The sequence below is a fragment of the Odontesthes bonariensis genome, chromosome 4, assembly GCF_027942865.1.
Source record: "Odontesthes bonariensis isolate fOdoBon6 chromosome 4, fOdoBon6.hap1, whole genome shotgun sequence".
NCBI lineage: Eukaryota > Metazoa > Chordata > Actinopteri > Atheriniformes > Atherinopsidae > Odontesthes > Odontesthes bonariensis.
In genome coordinates this window covers 25,047,175-25,071,145 of record NC_134509.1, presented here as the reverse complement: position 1 = coordinate 25,071,145, position 23,971 = coordinate 25,047,175, and the positions used below count along the sequence as shown (strand labels likewise).

The 23,971-nt window shown below is 42.6% G+C and overlaps 1 protein-coding gene across 1 annotated transcript; it reads right to left on the bottom strand.

Annotated features, from left to right (window-relative positions):
- Positions 1-10,251: 10,251 nt before the first annotated feature.
- Positions 10,252-13,588, bottom strand: LOC142378791 (keratin, type I cytoskeletal 15-like). The gene is made up of 8 exons (XM_075463677.1): positions 13,016-13,588; positions 12,494-12,576; positions 12,224-12,380; positions 11,938-12,099; positions 11,653-11,778; positions 10,768-10,988; positions 10,625-10,638; positions 10,252-10,522 (listed from the first exon to the last, which is right to left on the bottom strand). Exons 1-8 carry the CDS (start codon positions 13,484-13,486, stop codon positions 10,473-10,475), a joined length of 1,284 nt encoding a protein of 427 aa, XP_075319792.1. The 5' UTR covers positions 13,487-13,588; the 3' UTR covers positions 10,252-10,472.
- Between the last annotated feature and the right edge of the window lie 10,383 nt (positions 13,589-23,971).

The following is a 23,971-nucleotide window of genomic DNA, read 5'->3' as shown; positions in this document are numbered from 1 at the left end:
ACAACAGTGGCACCCTGCAAGAACCGCTTAGAAAAGGGCTCAAAGAACAGGACAAAAAAATCTGAAGTTTTGATCCGGCCTCCAAACCCCCTCAGATTCCACACTAATGGCGTCTGTGGGAGGCAAGCCCAATTCACAAAGACACCATCAAAAAACCCACAGGGCCATAAAGATGTATTGTTACAAACCGGTGGTGCCTGGACCGGTCAGAGCACTTTAGAGACATGAGGAAAGCCCACTCAATTTCATGTGGGTGGTCATATTGTTATGGCTGATTGGTGTATAGGAACCGAGCACCTGGTGGCAGTGTACTGTAGCAAATATTTTTGTAAAAGAAGTTTCTTTGTTTAATGGGTGGCTAATATGACTTAAAACTCAGTTCTGTTTATTGTTTGCTTTCATCTCATAACACATATTTAGCTGATTCATATGCACATTTCCCTTGCTACCAACGCTTTCCTTCCCATCTTAACATGTTTACAAAGTGCTACTTGAAGAGCATTAAGAGTAATGATATAGTTGCACAATGAATGCCCTTGTGTTAAAGTTTATTGTGGGACTGAGGCACACTCAGAATTTGGAAAATCATAGTCATCCTATGTGTTTAAAGCTTGGCAGTTTTGTTGGGAAAATGTGCCTCACTCTGCCTCGCAGGAGTTTTGATCAGTAGTTTATTACATGGGGTAGTTATACTAGTGTGTCTTAAGAGGAATTTTACTAGAATGTATTTCTTTTAAACACCAACACATTTGGCTTTTTGTATCTCCACCCAGTGCACATCCACCCAGCCCATGGGAAGCTTTAAAAGAGAACGTGGTTGTAAAAATATGTTTTACAGTCACTGCAGAAAAATGCAACAGGATCATACCTATTCTTTGCCTAAGCTCAGTCTTCCATGAAATAATGCATCATCTGTAAAACTGCCTTTCAGTAAGTCTGTACTGGTCTTCAAGCTCTTGGACATTAATGCAGGGAGTGTTTCTTTAAACCAGCTCTACCTGTTAAACTCCCCCCTTTCAGCCAGCCTGTGTGCCAAGTCAGACCCCCATGTCTTCATGTTAAAAAGCAGTGGTTGCACACTGGGAGACCATACTCAGCAGTGTATTTTGTTTGTAAGAATACACTATAAGGAGGACCAACAGGCATGCAAATGGATAAAAAAAAATCCCATCTATCTCATGCTTGGCAGGGCCTAAAGGCCTTGAAATGGACTTGGTCTTGTTCCACTCTGTACTTGTCAACTGTTCCTACTCTTTGCTGCAGCTCGAACCCAGTTTGAAAACTTTCACAGTGTGGTCTGATGCCATACAGGGCTTGAGACCTTTAGCAAAGAGGTTAGGCATTCCTCCCAGCGTGTGAGTCAACCTAACACTGCTCCAGAATAGAGTACCCCATCCAAGTGAAGAATGTTTCTTCTATCTCCTGCCGCTGATGGACTTTTTGACCCTGTGACATCAACATTGCTGCTGATATGGATGTTGTCAGCCTCCAGTTTAACTGTTCCAGATGTGACTAATACTTAACTAAACATTTCACAGATGTGAAGATTAATGTCAACTGACTAAATTCCACATTGAAATAGAGCAGACAAAGAAAAGATTTTGGACGAGACTCTTTACACTCTCTCAGTCAAACTGTTACAACTTTCGGTGGGAGTAGTTTTGGAAATGAATGCTGATAGTGTTTCACTCTCCTGTCTCTGTTCTACTTAACAAAAAATTCAGGTTATGGTTAGCCATAACATCATGACCACCGGTCTAATATTAAGTAAGTCCTCTTCATGCCTCTAGAAAAGCTCTGACCAGTTGGGGCAAAGAACATATGTGGGTGTCCTGGAGCATCTCGTTCTGGGACGTTAGCAGCAGATCTTTTGGGCTTTGGGGTGAACTTGCAGATGTTTGTGTGTGTTCCTTAGCAGAGATGAAGTTTTATTGCACAGACAGGAAGATACATTAACGCACTCTTCTTACAAATACTTTGTACAAATTTTTTAATTTTTTTACATTTATTACTTTACTCTATTATTATTATATTTTTTGTTCTTATGGCACCAAACAGACCAGGCCAAATTCCTTGTGATGTAAAAATTACTTGGCAATAAAACCCTTTTCTGATTCTGATTCTGATTCTGATTGGGATTGGGATTAAAGCCAGAGTTAATGATAATAGAGTTAGTCATGGAGTTCTGAAGGGTTCTATGCTTGGACCAATACTTTTCATTTTGTATACTTCCATTAGGTAGTATTAATTTCCACTGCTTTGCTGATTATAGTCAGCTATACATATCCATGAGGGCAGGGGAACACACTCAGTTGGTTTGACTACAAGCATGTCTTAGAAATAGAAAGGACTGGATGCGCCTCAGAAAGACACTATCCAGCTATGCTGTTACCGTAGATGGCATTTCCTTGGCTTCTAGTACTGCAGTGAGGAACCTTAGAATTATTTTTGATCAGGGTCTGTCCTTTCACTCACATGTAAAACAGGTTTATAAGACTACCTACTTTAGCCCTTGGTAATATTGCTAAAATTAGGAACATCCTGTCCAGAGTAATGCTGAAAATGCATTTGTTACTTTAAGATTAGATTACTGTAATTCTTTACTGTTGGACTGTCCCAAAAAACATCTGAGAAGCCTCCAGCGGAACCAAAATGCTGCAGCAAGAGTTCTGATGAGAACTAACAGGAGAGATCATATTTCTCCAGTTTTAGCCCCTCTCCGCTGGCTCCCTGTTAAGTCCAGAATCAAATTTAAAATTCTTCTCCTCACATTTAAAGTCCATAATGACCAAGCTCCCTCTTATCTTATAGAACTCATGTCAGTATTTTCCCAACAGAGCACTTTGTTCTCAGACAGCAGGTTTAGGCCTACTTGTGTTCTTTGTGAAATCGAAAGAGCAGACTTGACGCAAGTCATTGGCTTCCTTAACAAAGCAACGTTTTTAAATGGCATTATATAAATTGGACTCATCAAATAGATCATTTTTATGATATAATTAGATTTTATTGAATTAGATCGTAATTAGATTGAATTGAGTTGCATCTTGAGATGACTTTTGTTGTGTATTGGTGCTTTATGAAAAAAACTGAAATGACTGGTTAGTCATGAGAATGGATACATTTATGTTTTTATCTTGAGATAACAAGGCTTGTTTTCTTGTGATAGGAGGTGAATATATTTTATTAGTCAAGCTAAGGAAAGTCTGTTTACGTGTCACCGCAATTGCCTGAGGGGCAACCCTGGCTGAAGCAAAGCGGAGATGGCTCTTATCTATGCTCACAGACCCCACCGTCCTCAAGAGCCATTAAAAGCCATTGTTTTTAATGATACCATTGAAATAATCTATTACAAAATATGTGTTGATCTCCTGTTTTAAGGTGCCCATTTTTTAGTGCAACATTGCTAACTTCTTTACCTGCATATGATAGCAATCTAGACCAACTATAAAATGCTAATGTAAATAAAATTAGGGAATTTTAAACATTTTAGTAAATTTCATCTTCTCTGATGCAAACAGCAAACTAATTAGTGCTACCAATTGACATGTTAGTCAACACTGGAGCTCTTTTCCTTGTTTCAGAATTTAAATCAAGCTAACCGGTTGCTAGCCTGATGTAGCATCTCTCTAGTCTCTCATACAAGCTTTATTGTCACAGTGAGGGCCAGCTGTTAAAGTATGCTAAGCTAAATTCTCCTTGCTGTACCTACATCATGCAGAAAAAAAAAGGAAAAGTGTTCCCTGCTAGCACACACACACACACACACAAGAGAAAACATCTCTGTTTTGAAAACATTATTTGTTGAGGTTTGAAAAATACGATGAGCTTATTACACTTGATAAGTTACTGAAACGCTTGTTGACTGGCAGCTACTAGCCCAAGATACTGCTGCAGGACATAATGTGGGAAATCTTCTCTACATAATACCAGAAAATATCAAAGCATATAAATGTCGCTGTCTTTCATGTAGAACTCCAACTGAACTTTTATTATTTGTCAAGTATTTAATGACATCAAGTGGCATCTTCTCTTCCTCTCCCATGATCTCACTCCCTGTGAGCCTCAGGCAGGCCTCAAATGACAGGAAGCCACAGCAGGGACAAGATACAGACATAACTGTTGGCAGCTCCCTACTGCTGTTTATTGTCCTTCTAAATGTGGTCACGTGCAGACAGCCTATGAATCAATCAGTTGACTTGACAGCACAAAATTATGATAAAAAGAGTCACAAATCAAAGTGAATAATAGTAAATTAAACCACCATCAAGTTGGTCCCACAACTACATAAGCTACTGCACCACTCATCATCTTTGGCTTTGGAATTTATTAACGGATAAAAGTATTTCCGCAAAGTAGCCCTGCAGGTTTTTCATCATTGCTTTAAGAGTTTATATAGAGCTGAACTTGCATGTTGGTCTGATCTGTGTTTAGCCAGTAATTTAAGGCAATTCCTGTCAACATTTTAACATATGATCCATGAGTACTCAACACCTATCACTCCATTATTACCAGCTGTGAAATGAAGGTTTATGTTGTCCTCAGCAGGTGAAGCTGTCTCTCCCAAACAACAGCAGCCAAAAAGGTGGTATTTTGAGTATTTGCAAATCTGTCTGCAAGACTTTGTCAAAATGATAATGTCATAATTGTGCAATTAAAATCACACAACTTTACAGATGTGTAGCTTAAATTAAAATTAAGCACAGTTAATTGATTGGTTTTGTCATTTCTGGTGAGGCTAGTCAGTTGAGTCCCCAGTTCTTTTCAGTAATTCTGGCATACAGCTGGAAGAATATTTGAATACAGCTGGCCAAATGTGGATATTAAGCATTTCACATTGTCACTTTTATTCTGCCAAGTGAATTCAGAGAGCTTAGCTGTCACCTTACCGTGGTGGGGGGGGAGGGGGGGGGGGGGGGGGGGGTTTGCGTGCCCCAATGAGTCTGGGAGCTATGTTGCCCGGGGCTTTAAGCCCCTGGTAGGGTCACCCATGGCAAACAGATCCTAGATGAGGGACCAGACAAAGAACAGCTCACAAACACCCCCTATGATGAATAAAATGATTGGACACCGTGTACCTTTGCCCGGACGCGGGTCACCGGGGCCTCCCCCTGGAGCCAGGCCCAGGGGTGGGGCCCGCCAGCGAGCGCCTGGTGGCCGGGTCTGTGCCCGTGGGGCTCGGTCGGGCACAGCCCGAAGAAACTACACAGGTCCCCCTTCCGACAGGCTCACCACCCATGGGAGGGGCCAAGAGGGTCGGGTGCAGTGTGAGCTGGGCGGCAACCGAAGGCGGAGACCTTGGCGGTCTGAACCTTGGCTACTGAAGCTGGCTCTTGGGACGTGGAACGTCACCTCTCTGCTGGGGAAGGAGCCTGAGCTGGTACGCGAGGCTGAGCGGTTCCGGCTAGATATATTCGGACTCACCTCGACGCATGGCTTGGGCTCCGGAACCAGCCTCCTCGAGAGGGGTTGGACTCTCTTCCACTCTGGAGTTGCCCGCGGTGAGAGGCGTAGAGCAGGTGTGGTCATACTTATTGCCCCCCGGCTGTGCGCCTGTACATTGGGGTTTACCCCAGTAGATGAGAGGGTAGCCTCCATCCGCCTTAGGGTGGGGGGACGGGTCCTGACTGTTGTTCGTGCTTATGCACTGAACAGCAGTTCAGAGTACCCACCCTTTTTGGAGTCCCTGGAGGAGGCACTGGAGAGTGCTCCTCCGGGAGACTCCCTCGTCCTGCTGGGGGACTTCAATGCTCACGTGGGCAATGACAGTGAGACCTGGAGGGGCGTGATTGGGAGGAACGGCCCCCCCGATCTGAATCAGAGCGGTGTTTTGTTATTGGACTTCTGTGCTCGTCACGGACTGTCCATGACGAACACCATGTTCAGGCATAAGGGTGTCCATATGTGCACTTGGCACCAGGACACCCTAGGCCGCAGTTCGATGATCGACTTTGTGGTTGTATCGTCGGACTTGCGGCCGTATGTCCTGGACACTCAGGTGAAGAGAGGGGCAGAGCTGTCAACTGATCACCACCTGGTGGTGAGTTGGCTCCGCTGGTGGGGGAGGAAGCCGGTCAGACCTGGCAGGCCCAAACGTATTGTGAGGGTCTGCTGAGAACGGCTGGCGGAATCCCCTGTAAGGAGGAGTTTCAACTCCCACCTCCGGCAGAGCTTCAACCATGTCCCGGGGGAGGTGGGTGGACATTGAGCCTGAATGGGCCATGTTCCGTGCCTCCATTGTTGAGGCGGCCGACCGGAGCTGTGGCCGTAAGGTGGTCAGTGCCTGTCGTGGCGGCAATCCCCGAACCCGCTGGTGGACACCAGTGGTGAGGGAAGCCGTCAAGCTGAAGAAGGAGTCCTATCGGGCCTTTCTGGCCAGTGGGACTCTGGAAGCAGCTGATGGGTACCGACAGGCCAAGCGGAACGCAGCCTCGGCGGTTGCTGAGGCAAAAACTCGGGCTTGGGAGGAGTTCGGGGAGGCCATGGAGAATGATTTCCAGACGACCTCGAAGAGTTTCTGGTCCACCATCCGGCGGCTCAGGGGGGAAAGCGGTGCACCGTCAACACCGTGTATGGTGACGGCATGGCTCTGCTGACCTCAACTAGGGACGTCGTGAGTCGGTGGGGGAAATACTTCAAGGGCCTCCTCAATCCTACCGACACGCCTTCCGATGAGGAAGCAGAGTTGGGGGGCTCGGACGTGGGGCCTCCCATTTCTGGGGCAGAGGTGGTCAAAAAGCTCCTCGGTGGCAAGGCCCCGGGGGTGGATGAGGTCCGTCCTGAGTTCCTCAAGGCTCTGGATGTTGTAGGGCTGTCTTGGTTGACACGCCTCTGCAGCATCGCGTGGACATTGGGGGCAGTGCCTCTGGACTGTCAGATCGGGGTGGAGGTCCCGCTCTTTAAAAAAGGGGAACCGGAGGGTGTGTTCCAACTATAGGGGGATCACACTCCTCAGCCTCCCTGGCAAGGTCTATTCGGGGGTACTGGAGAGGAGGATCCACCGGATAGTCGAATCTCGGATTCAGGAGGTGCAGTGTGGTTTTCGTCCTGGCCGTGGAACAGTAGACCAGCTCTATACCCTCGGCAGGATCCTGAAGGGTGCATGGGAGTTCGCCCAACCGGTCTACATGTGTTTTGTGGACTTGGAGAAGGCGTTCGACCGTGTCCCTCGGGGACTCTTGTGGGGGGTGCTCCGGGAGTATGGAGTGCCGGACTCCTTGATATGGGCTGTTCGGTCTCTGTATGACCGGTGTCAGAGTTTGGTCTGTTCATAATTTTTATGGACAGAATTTCTAGGCGTAGCCAGGACATTGAGGGGGTCCGTTTTGGCGACCTCAGAATCGGGTCTCTGCTCTTTGCGGACGATGTGGTTCTGTTGGCGTCGTCGGGCCGTGACCTTCAGCTCTCACTGGAGCGGTTCGCAGCCGAGTGTGAAGCGGCTGGGATGAGAATCAGCACCTCCAAATCTGAGACCATGGTCCTCGGCCGGAAAAGGGTGGAATGCCCTCTCCGGGTCGGGAATGAGATCCCCAAGTGGAGGAGATCAAGTATCTCGGGGTCTTGTTCACGAGTGAGGGACGAATGGAGCAGGAGATTGACAGACGGATTGGTGCAGCGTTTGCAGTGATGCGGGCTCTGTACCGGCCCGTCGTGGTGAAGAAGGGTGTCTGGGCTCTCCCTTAGAGATAGGGTGAGAAGCTCGGTCATCCGGGAGGGGCTCAGAGTAGAACCGCTGCTCCTCCGCATCGAGAGGAGTCAGATGAGGTGGCTCGGGCATCTGGTGAGAATGCCTCCTGGAGGCCTCCCTGGTGAGGTGTTCCGGGCCCGTCCCACTGGGAGGAGGCCCCGGGGAAGACCCAGGACAAGTTGGAGAGACTATGTTTCTCGGCTGGCCTGGGAATGCCTCGGGGTCCCCCCAGAAGAGCTGGAGGAAGTGGCCGGGGACAGAGACGTCTGGGTTTCTCTGATAAGGCTGCTGCCCCCGCGACCCGACCCCCCGGACAAGCGGAAGATAATGGATGGATGGATGGATGAATTCAGAGAGAAAATATTAACACAAAATTATAATTTACAGATATTCTCTAACCTTCCTCCAATACTGAATCTTCTTTAGTAAAATGCCTTTTGTTTTTGTGATTCAATCTTTCCTATTAACTCTAATTCATAAAATATTTCAGAGGCCATATTTTGGTACATTAATATATGAAGCAAACCAACAGGCATGTGAACTTCTGAGGTAACTTCAGTAAACCATGACCCGCCCAACTCTGCCTGTACTTTACTGGATCATTATGCCTAAACCACCTTAATCCAGTGAAAGCAACAAGTAGACACCAGTCAGAGGCAGAGAAGCGTGGGTCACGCCCTCACAAAAAAAGCTTGCAGCACGATATTGAATGTGACAGACATCACAGAGGATTCAGAAGGACATATCCTCAACGCTGAGCAAAGGTATTAGTGTGTGTAGTCTGCACTGCACCACTGCTCAGTATTAATGGTCATTGCTCATTACATGGTAATGAGCAGATGTAAACTCCTCGTGTCTCTACCAGCACCTCTGGAGATGAGGAATCCCCAACAACGTGGTATTCTATATTTTGTTCATTTAAACAGCACAAAAACACAATGCCGTTTGGTTTTAAAGGGGATTAATTTTTGTCCAAGAGTACTGACCACTGTTTATTTTCCACACGTTATTTGTTTGTTTTTTTATGTTTAGACATGATTACATGACATGGGCTGTCTCCCTCTGCATCCAAAGCTTTACGCTAAGATAGTCACCTGATAGAAATCTAATAAAATTGATCATGCAGACAAATCTGTGAGATCCATCTATTTATGTAACCCATGGTGAGATAGAAAATAAGCACCTTTCCCTAATTTGTGCTCGAGCTCTAATTTTTCCACAGTTTTTTTAGATGGATCCCTTCACACAACAAATTAGACAGGAAACATTGAAACAAGAGAACATTTCAAATACTCAGAGCGTTTATTTTAACCTTTGCAGTTTGCATAATCATAAGCAGTAATTAATTTTAAAAAGTTTTGATGTTCTGATGCCTCTATAAATTAAGATTTGGACTGTTTGTTTCAATGAAACTAACAGTAGTCACAGATTTTAGCAAGACATGTGGCTCTGCGCTACAAAGTCACCCGAGACAGTTTTAATATTTTAACATGACTGACTTGACTTGACATTAAAGTGGTGCAAAAAGGATGAAGTCTGGCACATTTTAGCAATGAGAAGCAACTAAAAAGAGTACAACATACAAAAACACCAGTGGAACAAGCCTCCCCTTAAAAGGCCAGCTTGGTTAAACACTGATCTAGGTAAAATGGTTTGATCCAAGTGCAACATCTTTGCATGACCTCCGCTTTGGATTTTCCTATCAAATTACAAGCATAACTGGAGTGAAGTGAGGAATGGACACTGATAGACAGCAAAATGGCTCCAAATATGGGTGAGACAATCTCCTCAGAGAGAGTTTGAAATTTAATCCTCCCTATAAACGCTCTGCTCTTGCCAACATTACACCATCATTAAAGAATGATGAATTTCCCACAGGATTTCATTGGATTTTAACACTGCACATGAACATAATGATCTTTTTTTTACAAAACCCAAACATAAACGCCACCAGGCGAGATGAGGTGCCCCACCCTAACTAACATAACTATCATTACAGTATCATAACAGCTCATTGGCCATTTGGCATTGTTCAGAGTTCATAAAAGAGGCCAGAGTCCAGTGCTGATAGCACCTGTTTCCACACTGAGTCTCTTTGTTCTGTTAGTCACTGTTTGCATTCCCACTCAGTGTTTCTGTCCTGTTTCTAGGTGACAGGACTTACACAGACTTAATGTTACACAGTTGAAAAGCTTTCCGGGCAAAGTTGGTCAACCATTTGGGTGTGGCTTATTTGCAAAACCTCTCTGAGCAAACCCTGGGGTCATTTGCTTAATGTGGTCACATAACTTGCACTTTTTTCTTTATGCTGAATTTCAAGGGGGCCGTTCAGCCCAGTTCGCTGACCGGCCTTTCCTCCAGATCCTAATGCTTTCCACACTGGGGCTTTCAACCATTGTTCACCCTTTTCCTGACAGCAGCCCTGTTACGTAAGCTAGATTTCCGCAACCCCTCAACCCACCTCCCAAAATGTAATGCAGTAACCAGGGAGACTGCATAAACATAGCGATGTCATGGAAAAAGAAGTGGTTCTTGTGAGAGACCGTAGAAGTCAGAAAATAACACAGTTCTTATCTTCACCAGCAGATTTATTTTTCAGACAGATCCCAAACACACACACAGTATTGTACATCAAGTTTTCTTCTGTTGGATCATAAACTTTAACACAGGTTTCATTGTTAACATTTTTTAGTACAGTTTCACTCGTCTCGTGTAACAGCTTTTATTAGTTGGAGTGTGTGTGTGTGTGTTTGTGTCTGAGAACAGCTTGTCCTGCCAGTCAGACCTCCTAGCTGGAAGAGCGCACAGTGGTGGTTGTGACTGTGGTCTTACTGCCACCTGTTAAAAAATAAAATAAGAGATCATGAGCTCATTGTTTTAAGCTTTTTTCTTTATATAATTTGCACTTCATTATGAATTTTATCAAAATAAGTCACTCACCTTTGCTTATTGGTCTAAAATGCAGGAGAGGGGAGAAAGGCATAGGGGAAAAACAATAAGTAAGGAGGCCTTATGCTTTATGTTCTTCATGAATGATGCATGTTGGTATAAATTGTGTTTTAAGTCAATGCTCCTGCATTTACCTGGACTCTTCTGTCTCCAGCAGGGATCTGTAGGTTGCAATCTCCTGCTCCAGCCTTGTCTTGATGTCCAGCAGCATCCTGTAGTCCTGGCCCTGTTGCTCAATGCTGGCGCGCACGTTGGCTAGCTCACTTTCAAGCATGTTGATTGTGTTCTGGTAGCCAGAGAGCATGGCGCTGTAGCGAGCCTCTGTCTCTCCTAACGTGTTTTCCAGAGCGCCTTTCTGTTAGAAGATAAGAAGATAAAGTAGCTGACTTCAGCAACATTCATTATGACACACATATTTTGTTGTTTCTTCTTGCAACTAGCTAAGTGCTTTTGCTCTGTATGTTTAAAGACCTATTCTATGCCTACTAGACACACCCAGGTTGCAATAAGCCAGGCAACAGAAGGAGGTTTGTTTGCTTTGCATTTCCCTCCTTTTATTAAAGAATAAAAGGTAGCTTAAGAGAGATTTTGAATGTGTGTATCTTTTGACTTTCCTCCACTGCTACACAGCAGCAGTAAGTGGTTGTTGCAGGGAGTGCTGAGTGTCTAAGTCCAGCTGGGCACAGATAAACCATAGGAGTGCAACTTTTGGCCATTCAGTTCAGCATTCCTTCAGCTTTCTTCAAGTTCTTTTATGACTTCCAGAATTTGAACAGATGTCTGTGAAATGTTTTCCTGAGCTGGAACCCCTCCCTTTTCTACTGCTCTCATCATTCTCGCTCCCTTCATTCTTTCAGTGCACTCCCCCTCTCAACCTCCCCTTTACTCTTTAACCTTTAAGTGTTTCTTTATTTTGTCCTGACAAGAAAGAGATCTGGAAATTTTGCTCATATAAGGCAACATCAGTGAAATGTGAAGAGACGGTTTTGGCCTTCAGGGTTTGTTTGTTTTTTCCTTACCATGCTAAGCTGAGACTGCAGCTCAATTTCCAGGCCCTGGAGTGTGCGTCGTAGGTCGTTGATCTCTGTCTTGGACGTCTGGATTGATTCTGTGCTGTAAGCCACCTCCTTGGACAGAGTTGATGACTACATAGAAAAATAAAGACACAGTCAGACATCTTGGTGATGACCTCTTTTAGTTTAGCTGATTATGTTTAATCACAGCCTAGACTTCTGAGGGAGTGAACCCAGTCATTTGCAATGTGTGGGATGAGATTCCTTTGTTTACACGAAAAATCTTTTTACCTTCTCACTGAACCAGGCCTCCTGGTCCCGGCGATGTTTGTCAGTGATGGCTTCATACTGTGCGCGGATCTCGTCAAGCACTTTGTTGAGGTCTTGCTGAGGTGCGGCGTCCACTTCCACGTTGACTGTGCCAGAAAGCTGAGATCGCATTGCTGCCAGCTCCTGAACGAAGCATTGGAGAAATAAGAAGTCAGTGTTAAGGTCTTTTTGCAGAGTGGCTCTACGGGTGTGAAAAATAAGAGGCCTTCGCTGATATAACTGATAGCTGTCAATGCGTGGCAGTCACCTCTGCGTGGTTCTTCTTCAGGTACGCCAGCTCATCCTGCAGGCCTTCAATCTGCATCTCCAGGTCTGCCTTTGTCAGGGTGGTCTGGTCCAGCAGGCGGCGGAGGTTGGCAATATCAGCCTCAACTGACTGGCGCATCATCAGCTCATGCTCAAATCTAATTAGTTCAGAGAGTAGAGAACACTAATATCAGATGACCGTCACTTTAATGTCTGCTTCTTCATCCTTATTGGGATAAAGGTCCACAGTCATATGACAATTTGTGCTTACTTGGTTCTGAAGTCATCAGCAGCCAGTTTGGAGTTGTCAATCTGGAGCAGGATGTTAGCATTTTCAATGGTGGCACGATGGATCTGAAAAGAGCAACAATAGTGGGAGTTGGCCTCAGTTACACAGTTGATTTGTGGTTACAAAGAGTACAGACTTCTACAGTTTTTGATTTTATTCTTTTGCCAACACTTTTTATTCTTTTCTTTACTTAACACTGAGGGCTTCTCTTCTGCATCAACCTTTTTAGTCCCTCAGGTACATTTGATCAGACATTCCAAATGACTTCAGGTCATATTATCATGCACACTTGAAAAAACCTTCTTTTTTTGTTTCAAGTTTCTTCAAATCACACATCAATGTTAACTGCCCGTTAAAACACCAAGGATTCGGTGGCACTTTAAGTTATACAGGCTCTCATTATGTCTTGACCCTTTTTAAAGAGCTCCCCTGACAATCATTAACAGCACTTCAAATATTTGTCTTGTCTGCTGTTTAATCTTTGGAGGCTTTCACACACTCTACCTTGTCCTTCAGGTCGTTGATGATGACCCAGTAGTGGCTGTAGTCCCTCTCAGCTGCCGGCCCTTTCTGCTCGTAGTATTCTCTGATCTGAATCTCCAGCTTGGAGTTGGCTGCCTCCAGACTGCGGACCTTCTCCAGGTAGGAAGCCAGACGGTCATTCAAGTTCTGCATGGTGGCCTTCTCATTCAGGTGCGCGGTGCTCTGGTCCAAGGCGCTGGAGAGCTCGAATCCCCCGCCGCCCCCCATGCCGCCTCCATAGCCACCTCCATAGCCGCCTCCAAAGCCGCCTCCATAGCCACCTCCATAGCCGGAGGAGACAATGCGAGCTGAGGATGAGGAGATGCGGGGGCCACTCCTAAAGCTGAGACCTGACACACTGTGAGCCTTGTGAGGAGCAGCACTTGATGTATAGCTGCGGCTCTGTCTGCTGATGAGTCCAGGACCACTGGCGATGCTCTGGCTGTAATACATGATGGCTGACTATCTGCTGGTCAAGAGAGAACACGAGGAAAAAGGACAGTTACACAGCTGTGGACCGTGGCAGGACTGTGGAGTTTGATAGAGGGAGGCAGGCTGTTGATATAGTGCAGGATCTGGGGCGGGCCTGACTATGAGGAGGAGGGTGGAGAAGAAAGGAGGGAGTTTTCCTCCGCAGCTCAGCCATGGGCTTGGCAGAACCACCATTTGTTTTCTTTTTAGGACCAGGGTTTGGTTTCTTTCCACTCCTGTGAGGATAGTGTTGTGGAATGTGTGTTTTTGAGAGGGTGCTTTCAGTCTGGATCACTGAGATTACGTGTAAATACAATCGTGCCCCTCTGCATGCATGACTGTTGTGTGCTTTTGTAAATACCTGCAGGTATTGCAGTGATCACACCAGTCATTTGGCATCCCAGTGTAAATAGAGGAGGTGTTGATTTATTGTTCTAGAGTCCCACCGTTAGTCAATATTCACACTAAGTACTTTGCAAAGAATATCGTTTGTCAGTTCATTTGGTAGAAAAGATGCACGGTGATGAAATCCAACGACGGCTCGGTCAAATTAAACCAACCATTAAATCTCACAATTTTTTGTCCAGAAATGCTGTTTTGACAAATCTTGTTGCAGAAAAAATTATTCAAAGCAAAATAAGTGTTTGCATTCGGATACTTTGAGCAGTTAAAGGTTTTTGTCAGCTATTCTTTTGGAGCAAAAGAGCGATAAGTAAGTGTAGTAGACCACCTTATTTTCTTAACGATAGTCTTATCTGGAGTGATTGTAGTCTGCCTGGTAAAACCAGCAGGAAACTGATGAACTTTTGACTGATTGCCTGCTGCATGAAAGCGACGCAGCCTTGATCCAAACACCAACATTGTTTTTGCATGGGGCCAAGGGAATTTTACAATTCCCTATTGTTCACCATCTGACACACAACTTCCCTCTTGCCACTCCGTCTAGGATAATTGTGTGTATGTGTGCGCACTGTTCATTTAGTTGATTTTGGCTTGTGTCCTCAGTCGAGACACAGCTCCTAAAGTGATACTGTTTCTGTGCGTGTGTGTGCCGTCATTATCTTGGTGTTGGACTCTGGCCAGTTTCTTTGCTGTTGCAGAGAAACATCTGGTGTCAGGCGGGGGTGTTTGAGTTTGAATCAGGCACATGTAGGTCACTTCACATCCATGGGGAGAGTGTCTGTGATCATTCTTTTCATAATGTGAGCAAAGTTTGGTCGCTCCATACTCCACACTTACATGCATTGCCTAATCCACCTAACTTGCATATACCTGTCCCCAAGTATCTTTGACCAACCTTTATTAGCTTTACTGTTCCTTTATTTATCATAAACTGCACGACCGATCCTTGGATGGCTGTACTGCAGTTTGGACGCAGCTTTCAGGTGTGCACTTCAAAAGGGAAAATCTCTGAATATGTGTTGATGCTTTCGTTGTTGTCTGTTCGATGAGGAAATGAAAACAGATTTCAAGTTGGTTCTTTAAAAATGAAACTCTAAGGCTGGTAAGGCCTGCAAGGTGAGTGTCACATGACTAACTAAGCTAGTATCATCTCTTGCGTTAAACACTGACTGTGCATGTCAGGAGGGAACTGTGCTGTGCATGGTAAATAAAGAGCTAATTTTATGCTACCCCATTTTCCTACGATTGATTAAAAGCTGCCTCCAAGAAAGAATTTTATTATTTCTTTGATGCGTAGCAAACTAGCCATTTGGCTAACAGCTAGATCAGATGCTCTTTGGATGTCGTGCATGATGCTAGCTGCTATGCTATTATTATTAAAACATATTTCATGGGGATATTGTTAAGTGAGGAAAAAATAAAAAGCAAAAATTACAAAAGAGGCTGTTAGGGAAGCCCGTATTGGCTGGTTTAAACAGGAGGCTTGAGGCAGAGATGTTTATTCACCCATAATGAACAAATATCCTCACAAAATGCTCACAGACCCCTGTTCCTTTTAAAGACCATCACTTCCTCCTCCCCAAGCTCAAACCACATGACAGGGTGATATATTTTATACAAATAGGACATTATTGAAAACCATTTCACCCAGTCCACTTAAATCCAGTGTCTCAGTTCAACACTCCAATACTTGTTATCCCCCTCTTTCAATTAAAACATGGTGTCTTCCTCCAGAACCTTCTAATGTTCAGGTCTTTTAGCCTGAACACCCTGGAAAAGGAGACAACAGAAGAGGTAAGAGACTTGCACAACATTGCACATATATTCCGGTATCACTCTTTCAATCAATATTTTCAGAGACTGTAATTCTTTTTGGAATTGCCAAACCTTCCATTCTCCTGCTAGCTGAGAGGCATATCCAAGCAATCTCAAATCAATTTAAAATCATAAAAAATAAAATACCTCCAACCTCTTTGTATGCAATGATTTTATGCTTCATATCGTGGTGTTAAAGTGCATATAATTATACGGAAAGTGCTTCTTGTGAGAGTAATGAAAACTTTAATTAAAGAGGCATTTCAGGCACCCCAAGAGCAAAGTTTCAGAAAATAAATTGTGATCCCACAAACATAAATCATACACAAAAGGCTACACAACACATGAAAGGTGAGGGGGAACCCCCAAAGCATCACATCTTCAAACCTTTTGTCAACATTGTGAAGCTGACGGTCACATCTGCAGCAACCTCAGTCATTCAGCTGGGAAAAGATGACTGGCTGAGGCTCATAGTATATATGAACCAAGCTGTGATTTTCTTCTCACCGAAGTTTCTATATGAAAGCAACCACTGCAAGTTTGTTGGAAGAGTAAATGTTACAATATCCTAAGATATTAAAGCCAAAAAACACCCTATTAAACCATCCAGATAAAACCATTGAAGACAAAGAAATAACATTTTTACTTGTTAGTCGGAACAAAACACCATTGATAAAATTGATCTCCTCATAAATGATTTCTCAACACCTTTGTTTAACACCTGCATCAACATCATCCCTGTTTACCCATCTATCGTACGACTCTTTCATATAAAGAAAGAATATTCCTCAGACAAAGACCTTCACATTTTTAACAGCAACAAAATGATGCAAATGCATTTTGTTCCCTCGTTTCGGTAAAGTCTCCGAAGAGATTGTCGCTGATTTTGAAACATAGTTTTACCTTTTTGAACCTTTCAGTCAGTAGTTGTGTCCACTTAGACTTTTGATGTTTTTGCCACAATCTGCACCAACCTCCACAGACTTTCCTCTTAACACCATGTGGTGGAAGTGTGTCTGTGAAACAGTTGGAATAGTGTTTAATGATGATAGCATTTGCGATGCTCTCAGGCAGCTCTCTTCTCTTCATTGCTGTAAAAAACTGAACAGAGTTCAACTCTTTTTATGCAGCAAAACCATAATATATTTTTTAATCAAAACACTGGAAATTCTGGATATTGGAAACTGCACATTTTATTTAGATTGCAATCAGATGCAAATGTCACTTTATCTGTAGCTTATTTTAGTTTATAGGATTTTCTAAATTTTGCACTTAAAACACATGTGCTAATAATTTTGAGCCAGACTGCACATGCTCTTCAAAATCAAACTATTCCTTTAAGTGGCCTGCAAACCCCCTGTATATATAACTTTTTCAATTTTCATTAGTCAAAGCGTACTTTTTTAAAAAGGTGAAATCATTGGTAGTTTGAGGAGTTGAAGCCATTTGAAAGTATTTAGAGTTAAAGACTTCAGGGTTCAGTTTGAGAGTCCCAGGTCAGTCTTGACTTGACTGGAGAGAAGTACAAGCTCATTTGTTTAGCCCTTAATCACCCTCGATATGTATAATCTCAGTTGGCCTGTCAGAACTCATTTATAAAAACAATGACTCCTTAAAGATCCTCAGTGAGATTAAAAACTCCCACTAGGATCTTAGAGGTAAAAGGGAAAAAAGGGTGGGGTTTTTTGTCTCGTGGGTGAAGGAGTGGGCAGAGAGTGTGTGGTTGAAGTGATCTGTGGGGTCCAGTACAGAAGAGTTTTTTTATTCTGGGATCGCTACATTCTGTGTAAACAAATTTCTCACATTTCAGACTTTCTTTCACTCCACTGTAACTGAGTCAGAGCAGATCAACGTTGGCACAGACACTGAGAGGCAGACAGGTATGAGAAGACCAGGTGGAGACAGATGACTGACAGTAGCTGAGTGCTAAAGTAAAGCAGATGAGCTCATGTCTGCTTGGGCTGGTCAGTGGAGATGGGCGTTTTCGCCGAATGACTCAGAAAACTCACACAGTACTCTCCTCTCTAATCTGCTCTGCATCACATATCAATGCAGCCCTTTTCAGTTTAAGTGGAATTATGTTGTCAGTGAATGAGACGTGTAATCACTGCATCTGCTTCACACCCAGATTAAGATCTTTTCATCTCCCTCGGCAGGATAGACGTCTATAATATTGAATATTTACTTAAAACAAACTGAGGATGCAAAGATCCAGTAAACCTTTCAGACACGTGTTACTCAGTAGCCGCAGCTCAATAAATTCTATACGTCTTTAAAAGCTTTTCTTTGACCTTTATAATAAAAAAAAATGAAGGTGCCTTCACATTTGTGGAATTTTATTTTATATATATATTCATAACAAGGGGTTAACTGTATGACTCAGAAATACTCCACCAACTCCCAACTTCTAATCCTCTGAAGTCTTAATGAAGATAAAATTCCTGCTTGAGGGACTTTGGTTTGTGAGTTTTCAGATAAAGATGTTCATTGCAATCTGTACAAATGATACAGGAAGTGCTCAGAACGTTTGTAGCTGCCGGTGGTCACAAACAAATAACTTTTGTTATACCTATCTTTCATGCTGTAATTTAGCCATGATTACAGTGCACAGGAGTGTAATTATCATGGAACACCGCAGATATCAAAAGGAACCTTTAAGACGGTGATTAAACTTTTTGGCATCATAAATGTGAGTTAAATCAAGTGTGACTAATGATTGATTGTTGTAGCAGGGTGTTACCGTGAAGCAGACTCAACTCTAACAGGAAGATTATCTCTGACAATGAAAACCCAGTTCTGAATTTCCTTTTCTCAGCTGTGAAGAATAAAACTGTGGCTTCTATTCAATGTAAAAACAAAGAGAGGAGGAGAAGGGCAGTGGCATGAGGGGAAGTCGCTGTTCTGTTTCTTCAATTAATCCCTTCATGTTTTATTTAAACCTTGGGTGAACAGCATCTTTAAATCCGGTCAAGGACAGGTGTGAGGCCAAACTCAACAACCTTGGTTTCTGTTGATAAAATATCCAGAAATAAAGTTAATTTCCTTCTTATCAACAGGCCAAACTAAGAGATGAAAATTTTCTGCAAAATATTGGCATGTTAACTGATCGAAACTGCAGCAGAGTTATTAATTAGAAAGTCCATAAATCAGAGCAGCACAACATTGACATTTTTCACTTCAAGCAGTAAATGTGCCAGGCTTATTACACCTTGAAAAATGATGTTAGTTGTGTTTTTACACATAACAAATGCAACCTGAGCCGTTACATGGTGTATAAACAGTTCCCGTGGACACATCAAAATAATCCTGTGTTTGTTTGCAGCATAGCAACCGTGACTAGTGTATGTGTCACCACTCATGCTTGAATCTCATCTATTGTCTTGAGTTCTTGACAGTCTGGATTCCAGCTCAGAGGAGTGCGTCCAGGATGTCTTTGGTAATGTTTTCATTTTCCCCCTTACAGATCCTGGCACATCATGTCAAGAGATGTCAAAGTGGCACATCACTGCACCTAACCGCAACGTGTAAACAACAAAATGCATCTGTGGGTTCAGAACTAATAACGTTCTTGTCTCCCTCGACAGTTCCAAATAAGTTTTACTAACTAGTGAAAGATGCTAACAAGCTAATGTAACGTGGAAAATGACAATAGCCTTTTGATGATCATGGAGCTGCTGTGATGTTTACATTTAGTTCTAAGGAAAGTACATAAATGTTGGCCTATAGCTCTAAAAATGACAGTTTCACAATATAGAGAATGAGAAGTTGACATTGTTTGGACGCCACATTGTATTCTCACTTGCTCTGAAATAGTCAGACCCGGAATTCGAACTTTCACGATTTCTCCGTTCAAACTGTAGGATCAGCCTCTAAAGTCATGATCAGACAGTCTTTAACCACGTTAAACATATCTGTCCACTGCAACGAAATCAATTAGTTTCAATAGATTTAGTTATTTAGTTATATCATAATTAGTTTATAGTGACTCGTGAAATCCACAACATTTGACTTCATGTAATAAACCCGTCACTAAATCTATTTGGAAGAATTATGATTTGGTTAGGGCTGCACGGTGGGGTGGTGTTTAGCACCGTCACCTCACAGTAAGAGGGTTCCAGCTTTGAATTATGGATGGATAATTTGGTAATTGGATAATTTGGTTACTTTGATAAATTAACCAAAAACAGGGGACAGACTTTGGAACCATGCCGGTCTTGTTAATTAGCAGATCTGGAATTCAGTGGTGCGATTCAACTACACACGATAAGGTCCACTTTCTCCATCTCAATTAGATTTGACAGCAATGGTCTTAGATGGGAGTAATGGGAGAGCCCCCCTCACAAGAAGGAGGTAACATCCTGGCATACAACATGACAACATACCCTCACACTCGCTATACAATTATTTGGTTTTCCTTGCTTTATCCCTTACACAGATCCATCTTAAGTTTACATTTGTCAGAACAGTAATCATGTTTCCAGTCATTGCACTTTTCTACTTTTCTACCACTTACAGTTCCTTTAAACTCTACTGCATTCTCACCCATGAAAAGTTAGTGATTGGAGTTCAAAGTACATAGTTAGGGTTAGAAATAATGTGCATGGTGAGGTCAAGAAATGTCACAAATACATCGTTAAACAGATACAAATCTGCCGGCTTATAACATGTGTATTCCTGCCACGATTCCAGTCTGGCAGCGTGAATCCTGCCCGAAGGAAAACAGCCTATGAATATGTTACCATTTCAAAAATTGTTATCAAAGACCCTAAAACAATTACATTTTGGAAAAGCGGATCATTGTACCTATGACACACTTTCTGATGAGACCTGGCTGCTGCTGGAGCTTTTTTTTTTCTTTTTTTCTGAACTGGTTATAGGAAATACAAACTGCACTGAATTTGTGCAGTAAACTTCGCAGCCGTGTTGCACCACATTCTGTAAAAACTGGCACAGCAGTTAACCTGGACTCACCTCTGACCCCTGTGTATTTTTTTTCTGGGCCTGGAAAGAAGAGTTTGCCTTTGTAAGTATTCTGTCAATCAGTTTCAAAGTTATATGACTTTTGGTGGAGATCCATATCCACCCTGGGTGAAAAGTTTAACCGTTTTTTTATATGCTCCCTTCCCTGCCCAGGGGCAGATATATGAATGCACAAGCAGAAGAGAGAGCAGCTCTGTGCAGAGAAACTCTGACTCACAGATGTGGAGCAACACGGTCCTGAGAGCCCCCTGTAAATATGCCACACCCCTCCACGGACATTATCACATCCAGCTCAACTATTCACTCTGTTGAGCAACTATTCACTCTGCACTGTGCTGTAACATCCCTGTGTGTAACATGGATTCAACCATTGACTCAACTCGCACACTAAAATGTGCAGCGATTACACCCAAGTAGTGTGAGAGTATGATCCTGCTTTTTACAAGTATTTGTGTGGAAGTTCCCTGTAGGGCCAGCTTCCACAGACAAAGTTAAACATTCACCCTCAGTGAATTACCGGCTGTGCATATTGACTCGTTTATATCTGCGCAAACAAAAGGCTGTCAGCCTATCTTAGTCTGTTCCAATAGTGCAGTTGACCAAAACACATTACAATAGAGCTGTTTTTATCTTTAAGGGCCTCATGCCTTCTGGACTAATACTCTTTCCTCAGTTCATGGTAAGAAAAACTAATTATCACACCTGCTGTGGAATCTGGGTTTATTCCGGCCCTTCGTATGTTACAGAAAGATGGTTTTAAAGATACAGACAACAAGAACTGCTAAATTCTTGTAGATACTTTATAAGCGGCAGATGTACGAATATAACAGACTGTCACATGGTCACACCCTTCTCTAAAAAGAAATTTGTGGACCACGCAATCGAGATTTACAGCTAAAGTGCACCATCTAGTGGTAATTGATATAATCACTGCAGAAACTGCTTCGTATGTAGATCAGCATGTTTTTTCAGCAGCTGAATCACCAAGCCACACCCGAGTAAGCTGTTCAGGTATTTGGGAGCAAAAGCTGCTGGTGTACCACACTTTCTTTTCCTGACAGATTAATTTAGTTACTTTTTGGCATTCATTTTGCTAATCAGAAGAAAGGAACAAGTGCATTTTTTTGTCGATCGTGTAGAGCAACATGCAACCCTTTGGTAAAGAAATCCAATAGGCATGATTAAAATATCATAAATTATGAAAACGTATGTAAGCATCTCTAAGTGATTTTAGTACCAATATTACACTGACAATCAGCTGATTAGGGCTTTGTCTAGTTTACGGACTTGTTAAGAAAGGAAAAAGTGGCTAAAATTTCAACACCTTTAAAAACACTCTGCAACCTCAAGCCTGGTTATTTAGCAGCCCTGAGATCATCATGAACTTCAGACTGGGTTGGGACTCCAAAAATAGAAAAAACTGATTCCCACAAGGCTGTGAGAAGCAGAATGTTTTCAAGAAGTCGTTTCTGCATATCTCATATAATTAAAATGTCAGGTCAGAGGAATAAGGTGAAGTTGAGCTCTGGGAGACCAAGGAAACTTTCAGAAAGAACTGTTTGTAGCTTAGCTAGAAATGCAAATCAAAGCCCTTAATGGAAAAGCCTGATGCCTTTTTTATAAAGTCTTGCAAATAAATGCTGGAACCTTTTGTGCATAATGAGCGAATGTGTGTTTGAGGCAAAGGACACAATTAATGGAAAGAACATGTTGCAGGCAGTAGCATTTCGCAGAAAGACTGAACAATGAATTAAATGACATACCATGACAATGAGAGGACATTAAAGTGATCATAAACACACTTCAAAATCCACAAGCTGCAGATTTTACCTCAGCTTTCACAGTCCCATTTTAAAACTCAAATCTTTTGGAAATCAGTCTTTAACTCGGTTAAGAATTAAAGTCAACAAATATTTTACTGCTTAAACATTGCTACAGATAATGGCTCCACACAAAGGCAGGCACACTTCCTTGTTATTCTTGTCCCTGTGACACTCAACAATCTAGTTGCTGACAGATAATGTCAGCTTCCACGTGCATGTGAGTTAAATACTGATTAGATCTGAACAAATGCAAAGAGCAGGTATGAAGAGACTTTTTGTTCCTGCTCTTGTTAGCAGATAAGTTGTGTCTTTCCTGCTCTGCATGCCTGCTGATCATGTTTCAGCTGTAAAATGAAGTGGGTGTGGAGAGCTGGTGGAAGGTGGAGTACCGATGCTTGATCCAGATTGGTCCAAATTTGAACCTTACAACTATTTTCCTTGGTTTACCCTCTGAGCAATGCATGTTCACCACTGAACAGGAAATGATGATGAATTTGTTTAATTTAGTCGCACATTCATAAAACCACACAGGGAAAATTAAGATAAGTCACTATTGTGGGTGAGGTAGAAACCCACTATGGGCTAATCTCACAACCTAACTACAAGAAATAAAAATAAAATCATACTCTTAAATTTTAGACAACACAAAATGTGGTGAAGACCTCACAAACGTGACTGAATGAAATGTGATTAATCACTACAGAAACGTTTTAACCCTTTTTCAGTCTCATTTTGTATCTGGATGAAGACAGAAAGTCACTTCTTACACATATTTTACTAATCCAATATTCAACTCCACGATAACTTATTGTTAGACCCGATACTGTCTTCAAGATGTTTGATGCATTAGTTAGTACATGAGTACATGTTATTGATACGTCCATCTGAATAATCGTTAACTTGAGAATCAAAGATGAAGTGGAGATCAAGGCTTCAAATGAAGTGAAGAGGTTGAATAGCAACACTGCCATGCCGACACCACATTTTTTAAACAAGATTACTTTACGAAGATATGTGGGTTAATTGGAGGTTAATTATATCCTTAAGATCACTTACTGATACCAGAGAGGGTGCCCTTATATTTATCATCACTCCTGAATACCAGGAAACAGTATGTTTATATATATAATGTGACAACAAACGTCTTTTTTTAGTTGCTTTAATGTATCTTCCATTTTGATCAAAGACAAAAACAAATGACGTCGTGATTCACACGAGTATCTATAACCCCAATTCCCAAATAATTAGGACTCTGTGTAAAAAGTAAATAAAAACTGAATGCAATGATTAAATCTCATAATCTAATATTTTATTCACAATAGGAAAAACATATCAAATGTGTAAAGTGAGACATTTTACTGTGTTTCTGGATCATACGGCTTCTTCTCTGCATGACAGGGCTTTAACCTTCATCTGTAGATGGCACGGTGAGCTGTGTTCACAGACT